Here is a 9,591-nt window from a genome sequence, read left to right as displayed (position 1 = left end):
CACTGCACACCTGCTTAGCACAAGACCTGGCACATAAAACGCTCAGCAAAATAGTTGTATCATTTATTTACTGTTAATGAACTTAACAGCCTATGGAGGCTCCTGGGAAGAATCATGGGTCGTACTGGTGCAGGTCACTTGCTAATTGTCCTGTGTGGTGGTTGAAGACCTTGGTAGTAGGTGTCAGATTCCAACCCTCTGCAAAGACCTTAAAAACCCCAACACCTGTGCCCACCTGTCTGGCTGTCCCCTCGCTCCTGCCTTGGTTTAAAACTAATCAATAAGCCCTGCCCGCTCCCTCGTTCCTTTTCCCAGCCTTTGGTTGGAAAGTGCTGAAATTAGGCCACTTTTGCTCCTCTCCAAAGGGCCTACAGAAGTGAGCCAGTGTGACCAGCACATTGTCTCAAGTGCTAGACTGGGTTTTGGCCTCCAAGACCTTGAACTTAGAAGGCACCCAGCCCAGTGCCTTGCACATCACGGGGCTCTGGCAAACGCCAGCCCTTCTCATTATCATCCTTGTGCTTCTTCCTTGTCCAGAAGTCACACTCTGGCTTCTCATTTGGCTTTTACTTTCCATTTCTGGCATTCGTTCTTGCAACATCTTACCCATCTGATATCCCAAAGCAGAGCGCGAGGGCTTTTCTGTAACCTTACCTGCAACCTCACACCTGGTCTCAAGAGGGGTGCCTCTTTAGGCAGGTGGGCCTCAGGTAAGATAATTATGTGTGCACCACCCACCCTGCACCTCAAATGAAACCATGTCAGAACACTGAGATGCCGGGGCAAGGGAAACAGCCACATTCCAGGAAAAGCATTTTTATTTTATTTAAAAATTATTGACAGTTTACTGAGCCTTCACAAATGCTTTATTTTAAAATCCTCTTTTTTTTTTTTAAATCTGAAGAAAATCTTGGGTTGGGGTGGGGAATAGGGAGGGGAGTGGTGACAGGCTCCTTAGGGATTTTGCATAGGGATGGATTAATGCAACAGCAGTGGTGTAAGGGGTAATGAAAGGAAGACTAGACAGGCAGGCCCCCTCGGGCCAGTGGCCAGCTGGGCAAGATGACTGCATGATGGCAGTCCTTGTTTGAAACTCACTGTTTACTGGTTTGGGTCGGAGCACCCAGCACCAAGGGCTGACACTTTGCCTATTTCTACCAGGCAAGAGCAGGTGTTGGGGGTGGGTGGTAGCTGTGAGTTATCTACAAGAAGTCATGCACTGCTGAGCCTCAGGCAGAGCCAGGCAAGGGATGTGAAGTCAATAATACATTGATGAAAGAGGCATCTCCAGCTGGAAAGTGTACTTCCACATGCTGTGTCCCTCCTGTTGGCAACACCTGCTCTGGTTTGGTGGGGGAGGGGGACCAAGTTATGTCAGGTGTAGGCTGTACAGCACCACAGGGTGTGTCAGGGGTTTCTGACGACTTCCACGTGGCGTGTGCCAGCTTTCCCTATCGATTTGACGGACACTTGAGAAGAATCTGTCTCAAACTAACCAGTATTCACTTCACTCTGCACTGCAGAGACTCTGGGCTGAAAGTTCCACTAGTTAAAATAGTGGGTTTTAACACTTTGTGGGTCTGAGACCTTTGAAAATCGTATGAAAGCTTTAGGCCTCTGGAAAACACACATAAGAACGCAGACACTAAATTCTGACAGAGTCAGGGGTTTCATAGACCCTCTGAAGTCCAACAATGGACCCCCTGGAGCAATCGACCCCAAGTTAAGGACCCCCTGAGTTAAAGGTTCCTCTGGGTATTTTCTTTTGAGATGCAAATAACCCAGAGGAATTATCAGCCTCCCCGCTCCCCATGTGATTATTGATTGAATGGGTGGGGGGAGGTGAGAGTAATGGTTTTGGAGGAAGGGAAGGGAAGCCTGAATAGTATACCCCAGAGAAAAGTTAGGGAATGGTTTGGAGATCAGCAGGTAGCACTGGATCACTGGATCCCTGATCTAGGGGTGGGATATACATCAGAAAGGGGGGCAGGTGTCCCAAAGACAACCTTCACTTACTTCCACATTTTCCCTAAGGCTGGCTGTGTGGCTGTTTGTTCTTCAAGTAGGTCTGTGCAGTCATCCTGCCATCTGGTGGTGATGCTTGGAATTGCACCTGCCCCAACATCAGGTGAAAAACCAGAGATCTAAGATCAGTACGTTCTTAGAATAAAGTACGCTCAGCTGACTTGCTGGAGTGGAGTAATGGGTGGGGGTGGGGGGAATGGATGAAAAAAGAAGAGTGATTCTTCAGTGTTCCAGTGTAATATACACTGAAGTCCCATGAGAGCTTGCATCCTTCTTGGCCGACCTGGGCACTCTTTGGTTTGTCATGGCTAAAAACTTTCCACATATATATTTTTTGAACTTAAAACCTGAAGTTCCATCTCTGGCTCCCAAATGGGGTTCTCTGCTCCTTGCTCCTCCTCTTCCAGAGCAGATTTATTGTTGGATTGATGAGTACTGATCAGGAGCCAAAACAGATGTGTCCCTGGGAAATAACAGTGACTTGAGGTTCCATCTCACATTCTTTCCATTCCAGCTGAGACACACCTCCCAGGCTGCTGGAACCCTTATCTAACAGGAAACTGGTCACTGACAGTTTTCTGTCCTGTAACTTCACATGCCAACGTGACTGTCCCGCTGCTCTAATGTTCTGGAGGAATTCGTGGTGCATCTCCTGAACTAATCTTCCTATCTGCTGCTCCAGCCTCCTTTGTGCCCGTCTGCCAGTGGCACCTTTTGACCTAAGCTAAGTATGAAATATGGTGCCAGGGGACACCAAAGAACAAAAAAGGGCATCAGGGATCCTCGAGTGGCACTGTCAGCCTGGGGTCATTTCTTCTCCAGTCCCAGACTGTGCTGTGGATAAAACCATTTCTAGCATGTTCCACTGAGGCACCTCCTTCCGTTATGGCTACCGCAAGGCTCTGAGTCAAACTGGAGGAACGAGGGAAAATCTGCCAAACTGACAGCTAGGGGTGAAGAGGTGGTAAGGAAAGCGGAACGCTCTGTCACCTGTGGGAGGCCTTGGGGAGAAGCAGATGATGGGAGGACGGGTTCTCCCCAAAGCTCTGGAATCTCACGCACCCAGCGAACGCTGACTGCCCTGTCATGTGATGAGAGGGGTTAAGTTGGAGTTCTCCTCAGAGGTTCTCTCTCCATCTGGTGACCTCTTCCTTTTTTGACCACCTGAAAAACACAGCTTGTAAGGATCAATCTTTAAGACTGGGAGGACATTGATACTCTCTCGGTGGTCTAAGCTTTCTTCAAAATAGAAGCAGGAATGGAGACAAAGCCCTTGATAGTTTGTCAGAAGTAACCTGCATTGTCTCCTGGTGCTGACATCAGCATATTTACATCTTGAAGGATTAGGATGCACCTTCCACCTGAGATGACATCTCCAAAAAGCCGCACACCCAGGCTAGTGCCAATGGAATGGAGATTTCCTGGAGGGGACTGAGTGAAGCCCACACAATGCCTCAGGATCACGCCCCACCATCCCCAGCTCAGATGACTGCCAGACACCCTCTGAGAGAGGGCTGGTCTCACGGACTTTGATGTCCCTGAGCCAGGGGTGGTGGGTGTAGCTGGGAGCCACCCCCCCCACCGGGGACCTACATTCTCTAGATCAGAGGCAACCTTCCTTCTGCACTGGGGTACGTGGGGGTAATTATGTAACTGCCCTCAAGGATGGAAGGGCACTCTGTTCCCAGCTCCACTGTTTTTAGGAAGGAGTATTTTTCACCTTGTTCTCTCTGCCATGGACTTCTTTCCACCGAGGATATTGCTTTCCTTTTTATTGAGTGTCCCAAACACAAATTCTTTCCTTAAAGGACCAGATTGTAAATGTTTTAGGTTTTGCAGGCCATTTGGTCCCTGTTGCAACTACTCAACTCTGCCATTGTGGCCATCAATAACAAGGGGCTTCTATGATCCAGTAAGTCTTTATTTTTTACAGGAATGGGCAGGGGAGGGAGGTCAGGATTTGATCTGTGGCCGTGGTTTGCAGACTCCTGTCCTAGATGACCACCAACTGAGTGGGACAGCTCCCCAAAGTATCAAAGGTGCAGTACTGCCTGAGCCCTATTATGGGTATCCACAATTGTACCTCATTAGAGTTCCCAACAGGAGTCAATGGTTCCTCCTCCAGGAATAAGATCCTAACGTGTTTTTTGTACTAACCAGCTGGCGGGCCGTTTTCATCTGGGTGAAGAGCTACTCACTCAAGGTTCTCAGCAACTTCTGGCCCATGGTTTCCTCAAAGCTGCTGCTGCAGCGGCTGGTCTCTGTGTCCAGGTTGATATGACAACATTCACTATCTGATGCTGAGAGAAAGGAAAGAAGAAAGAACACAAGCCTTTCCCACCTACACACCCAGGGATCCAGGTAGGGTGTTTTGGTTGAGGTTCCTCGGCAAGCGAAAGTTCAAAACCAGCTTACTAGCTAGTCTCTGGGGCCCAAAGGAAGGGACGAACCTTGTCAGTAAGAGTGATGCCTGACCTCGTTTCCTAATGTGTAAATTAGGCCTAATAATAACTATTGATACCTAACATTTAGGGAGCATGGTACCAAGTACTATGATGTGCCCTCCTGTAAACGTGATCTCATTTATGCTCAGAGCTACTTCATGAGCTAGCCACTGTGATTTATATCTACTAATACAAGGAAACATATCTATTAAGATAAGGAAACCTAGTCTTAGGTTAAAGTAACTTGCAGAGCTCCTAAGTGGAGAAGCCAGGATCTGAATCCAGGCGGAAACCTAGCTAACAGTGTCCTACACACTGTTTTCCTAGGAGAATGGATTAAGATGGGTCTGACGCATGGTAGGTGCATAGTAAGCCTTAGTTTCCCTTCCCTGGTGGAATAAGGAGGTGGGAAGTTTTACATGGGGACAGGGGTCCCAGACTTCCCTCACATGGCTCACCCTGGGCCATCCCAGCACCTGGTGGCCTTGACCCCCACCCCCACCTGTTCCTGCAGGGCCCAGTTTCCCTCCCTGACCTGCTCTCATGGGAACAGCTGCAGGAGACAGTGAGAGTTGCTGCGTGCTCTGCCCCTCGAAGTCTGTCATCTCCTCCTGGGTGAAGGCCATCTCCTCCATCCTCAGGTACATGACCTCACTGGGGCTTCTCAGCCCATCTGAACGGCTGCCTGGGGAGGACAGTGAGTGTGTTACCTCCCTGCTTTGTAGAAGACCTGGGGCCCCATGAGGACAAGATGGCAGCTCTGGGCAGGACTGAGGAGGAAGGTAGGGCCGTCCCTACCCCACGGTAGCCCGGCCCATCATCCTCCCAACTGACTTACACGGCAGGCTGTTCCTGTTGCTCAGGAGGGTGACGGCAGGGTCATCCTTGGGGGTCTGGGGTGTGCCCCGGGTCATGGGGGCCTTGGTGGAGTCTCCGTCAGTGAAGGCCTCCACGTCGGGGGACTGAGGTGAGCTGTCCATGCGGCAGGCGGTGAGCGCATTCTGGTACTGCTGCCGTGTGATCTGGAAGGAAGGGGCGGAAGCTCAGGAGGAGCTGGGCAGAGCCCTCCCTGGATGTAGTCTGCCTCCCTGAGCTCAGAAGCAGCCCCACTAAGGTGCTTGGGAACGCCTGGCCTTGGTGGCCCGGGATCTATGATCTGGGGGCCTCACCCAAGTTGTACCAGCCCAGCAGTTAAGGGACAATGAGGGGACCCTTTTGCTTGTTTGCCACCAGAGCTCTCTCTGTTCATTTTCATTGGCTCTGGACTCTAGCACCTGGCGGAGCCAAGCCTTCTCCCGAGACCCAGGAGAGGATGGAGGGCATCTTCAGTTAGCAGGGTGGTTGCCCACTGAGAGGTTTAAAACACAGGCTTATACTGTTGCCAAGGACCCTCTTCCTAAGGGGCAGTCAGTGGGGACTCGGCAAGAGCAAGACCCCCAGCTTGTGTCAAGGGCTGAAATAAGAAACCTCCAAATGAAGAACATAAACTAGCAAAACCACCGATGAAGCCAATTTATTACTATTATTTTTTTCTGATGCCTTCCATAGTCATATAGGAATCCATCTGATAAATCCTTCATGAAATTAGTGCCAGGAATAAGCTCCTTTCTCTAGATGAATTATATACTTTCTTACACTGGATGAGAACTCAAATATCCACTAGGTTTCCCCTTTTTCCTTTTATGACCAGGAAGCTCACAAATAAATTTGTTTACTTGCAGTAACAAACTCACTCCTGATAGCATTTTCACAAAATTGGTTTGCAATTTCTTTTCAATTTTTTACTTAAAACATCGTTGGGTTATTTCTTTTGGGAAACCCGACATATTACTGAAACTTCTACAAATATCCTAAAGAGATGGAACTGATGATTAGATTTTCAGACGCTGGTGAAAGCTCTAGTGCTAATGTTACCCAAGAGAGGTTGCTTTTGCAGACAGATGTTGGGATATGAGGATGGAAACTTCCAGCCATACAGTGCATTATGGCTCACAGAGCACTTAGGAATGTGTTGTCTCCTTTGGTCACAAGGACTGCATGGGGTAGGCATGAGAGGTCTCGTGATGCCCATTTTACAAATAAGAAAATGAGGTCCAGAAAGATGGGGGACTTGCCTAAGGTTTGACAGTTAGCAAGCCTTCAGAGTCCCACCCATGTAATGTGTGTTCTGCCTGGGAAAGTGCTATTCATTCTTTGGGGCCAGGGAGATGGAAGATGGAAGTGGGAACTCCAAGTTCTCAGAGGGGAAACTCCAGGGTCTGATAATGGCACCCCTTGCAATGTGGGCATTTCACTTTAAAGGGCCTTTACTCTTGCTCTCCAGGGGAAATCATCTGAGCTCAGCTCTGTACACTGCAAACACACCTGGCTGCATTAGGCTGCTTTTCACATGCCCGCGGAGGCTGCCTTTCACAAAACTTTATGGGAGGTCCCCCCAAAACTGCTGTTTTTTGGGGGTCCATAGGCATCAGATGACTGAAGAGAAGCTGGCACATGGTCTGAGCCAAGGTTATCATCAAAACTCAATTTTCTAATGTGCCCATGGGTGTCTAAAGGTGAAGCTTTCTTTGGAGTCTTGCAGGTTCTCCTGGCTTGAACAGGAAAATTTCCTAAATGACACTTCATAAGCCCAACAAAGCACTTGATATTATTGTTTGGGTTCTTTTAACTAGTTAGTTTAGATTTGGCTTCCAGTTTAGTTAAAGAAGACCCTTCGCCTAGAAAATATGGTGTGAAACACACTGCCTATTCAAGACAAAGGCACTGCCCATTGGTTACCCGCTCTAGGCATCTCACAGCCTTGCTTTCACACTGCTTCCTCTTTTTAGGCTAAAAAAAATATCACAAATACCATGTCAATGTGTCACCTTGAAAGAAATTTGAGAAGAGACCTCTCTGGAAATGTATTCAGGGAATCTCCCCAGCTGCACTTCTAGATTCAAGCATCACTTTTTGTCAGTTCCCTCCCCTTGTTCACCTATGAAGCCTTTTCTACGTACTACAGTACTGTCCAAGAGAAAAATAATGTGAGTCACATAGGTAAATTAAAATTCTCTAGTTGTCACATTTTTAAAAGGTAAAAACAAACATGTGAAATTAATTTTAATAATACATATATTTCATTTGACCCAATGTATCCAAAATCACTTCAACATGTCACCAATATAAAATAATTAATAAGGAATCTTACATTCATCTTTGTACCAAGTCTTTGGAATTCAATATGTATTGGGTTGGCCAAAAAGTTTGTTTGGTTTTAAGTGAGACTAAAAGACACATTTTTCATTTTCACGGAGAACTTTATTGAACAACGTCTTCACTAAACGAATGAACTTTTTGGCCAAACCATTATTTTACATTTTACCAAACATCAATTTGGATGAGCCACATTTCATGCGCTCAACAGTCACATGTGGCAACTGGCTACTGTATCGGACAGTGATGGTCCAGCAGATCAACTAAACGGCTCTGCCCAGTTTTGATAATACAGCCTTGCATGGCCATAGAGTCCCACTGCTTGCCAGTCAGAACCACTGGTCCAGCTTAGCTCCTCTTTCACATTCCTTGAATGTGCCATGTTCGCTTGCCTTCCATACCCCTATTTATCAGTGTTCCCCACTCCTCGCTCTTGGCATTGCCTTCACTCTCCTCTTATTCTTTCCTAATTCTTAAAGGTACAGTATATTCTCTAGACAAATTAGTGCTTAAAATAAAGTGCCATACGATTTTGTAATCAATTAGATACTACCCTGCATTGGTTACTGTCATTTGACTTATGTTTCTTCTCCCCAACTGTATTTCTTGAGTATTGGTCATGGTGCCTAGAACCAGCCTTAGTGCTCAACAAATACTTACTGATTGGCATTGAGGGAATCTAACCACTGTTCCAAAGACAATATGTTCTTATTCTTTTTTCATTGCTGTAGCTACAACCATTTCTTCACAATAGCTTGAGTTAAAGTTGCCTTATACTCTGGCCAGTTAAGAACTCAAGCATCCTCTAAATTACATAGGAAATGGAGACCTGTTTCTCTTGAAACTAATAGGAGTTAAGGGTACCCTTTGGGACATTTTGACTTAGCAGTCGATGTGTCCAGAAGTTAACCTTTCAGCCAGTGTGATGTTTCCAATCATTTTATGATGTTCCGTTTACATTTTCAACTTTCAGGTGGTTTATTCATCCCTCAAAACACGATTCTGCAATTTAGAGATTCTGCCGCCAGATGGTGATGGGGCATCTTGGCCATGGTTACACAATTCTGTCTATACGACATCTGCCAAATATTCTTAATTTAAAAATGATACTTACAGAATACATTTAAAAAATTCATAAGGATTCTTTGGTACCTTCATAACTTATTAACTACTATTAATCATGGCTTTAATACCTTTCCCAGATACTCACTGGATACACCTTTCTTTCTAATTTTATCTTGAACTCAAATTACTACTGGACTTAATGAACAGTTCTAGAACTTAGTCTGTTGGACAGGAAAAGCCCTTGCAGACAGTCACAGGGGCTTTGGCCAGTGAAATCACCCCTTGAGCTTCCTCAAAAACTCTCTAAATGTTAGAAAAAGGCGGGTTTGAGGAGGTGAGTAAAAGAGCAGCCTGAACATGGCCCTGAAAGTCCATTCAGTCAGGAGGAAAAAAATCTCAGCGTCAGTTTACTGTATCATCTTGTTGATAACTTACATTAAAAAACAAAAGCGGGCTTCCCTGGTGGCGCAGTGGTTGAGAATCTGCCTGCTAATGCCGGGAACACGGGTCCGAGCCCTGGTCTGGGAAGATCCCACATGCTGCGGAGCAACTAGGCCCGTGAGCCACAACTACTGAGCCTGCGCGTCTGGAGCCTGTGCTCCACAACAAGAGAGGCCACGACAGTGAGAGGCCCGCACACCGCAATGAAGAGTGGCCCCCGCTTGCCACAACTAGAGAAAGCCCTTGCATAGAAACGAAGACCCAACACAGTCAAAAATAAAAATAAATAAATTAAAAGAAGGCTCAACATTTAAAAAAACAAACAAACAAAAAAAAGAGAAAATCAAACCCTTGTGTTAAACAAGAGCTTGAACTCACAATGTCCCCTTCCGTAGAACAAGCCATTGCAACTGAAGTTTTT

General features: G+C 46.6%; 1 protein-coding gene across 4 annotated transcripts in view; it reads right to left on the bottom strand.

The window, feature by feature from the left end:
- Positions 1-800: 800 nt before the first annotated feature.
- CNNM1 (cyclin and CBS domain divalent metal cation transport mediator 1) overlaps positions 801-9,591 on the bottom strand; it is a 49,337-nt gene continuing 40,546 nt past the window's right edge. For 2 of the 4 annotated variants that reach the window (XM_060126280.1, XM_060126283.1), the window contains 5 exons: positions 5,308-5,491; positions 5,005-5,154; positions 4,224-4,325; positions 3,016-3,106; positions 801-2,113 (listed from right to left, as the gene is read on the bottom strand). In XM_060126280.1, the coding sequence (XP_059982263.1) occupies positions 2,077-2,113; positions 3,016-3,106; positions 4,224-4,325; positions 5,005-5,154; positions 5,308-5,491 (564 nt within the window). In that variant the 3' untranslated portion in view covers positions 801-2,076. Of the gene's footprint in view, positions 3,190-4,223; positions 4,326-5,004; positions 5,155-5,307; positions 5,492-9,591 lie in introns of all 4 variants that reach the window. The other 2 variants (XM_060126281.1, XM_060126282.1) reach the window with 2 other exon arrangements.

The sequence above is a fragment of the Lagenorhynchus albirostris genome, chromosome 16 (assembly GCF_949774975.1).
Source record: "Lagenorhynchus albirostris chromosome 16, mLagAlb1.1, whole genome shotgun sequence".
Lineage (NCBI taxonomy): Eukaryota > Metazoa > Chordata > Mammalia > Artiodactyla > Delphinidae > Lagenorhynchus > Lagenorhynchus albirostris.
Note: the sequence above shows the minus strand (reverse complement) of the source record. Positions and strands in the feature narration are given on the sequence as shown.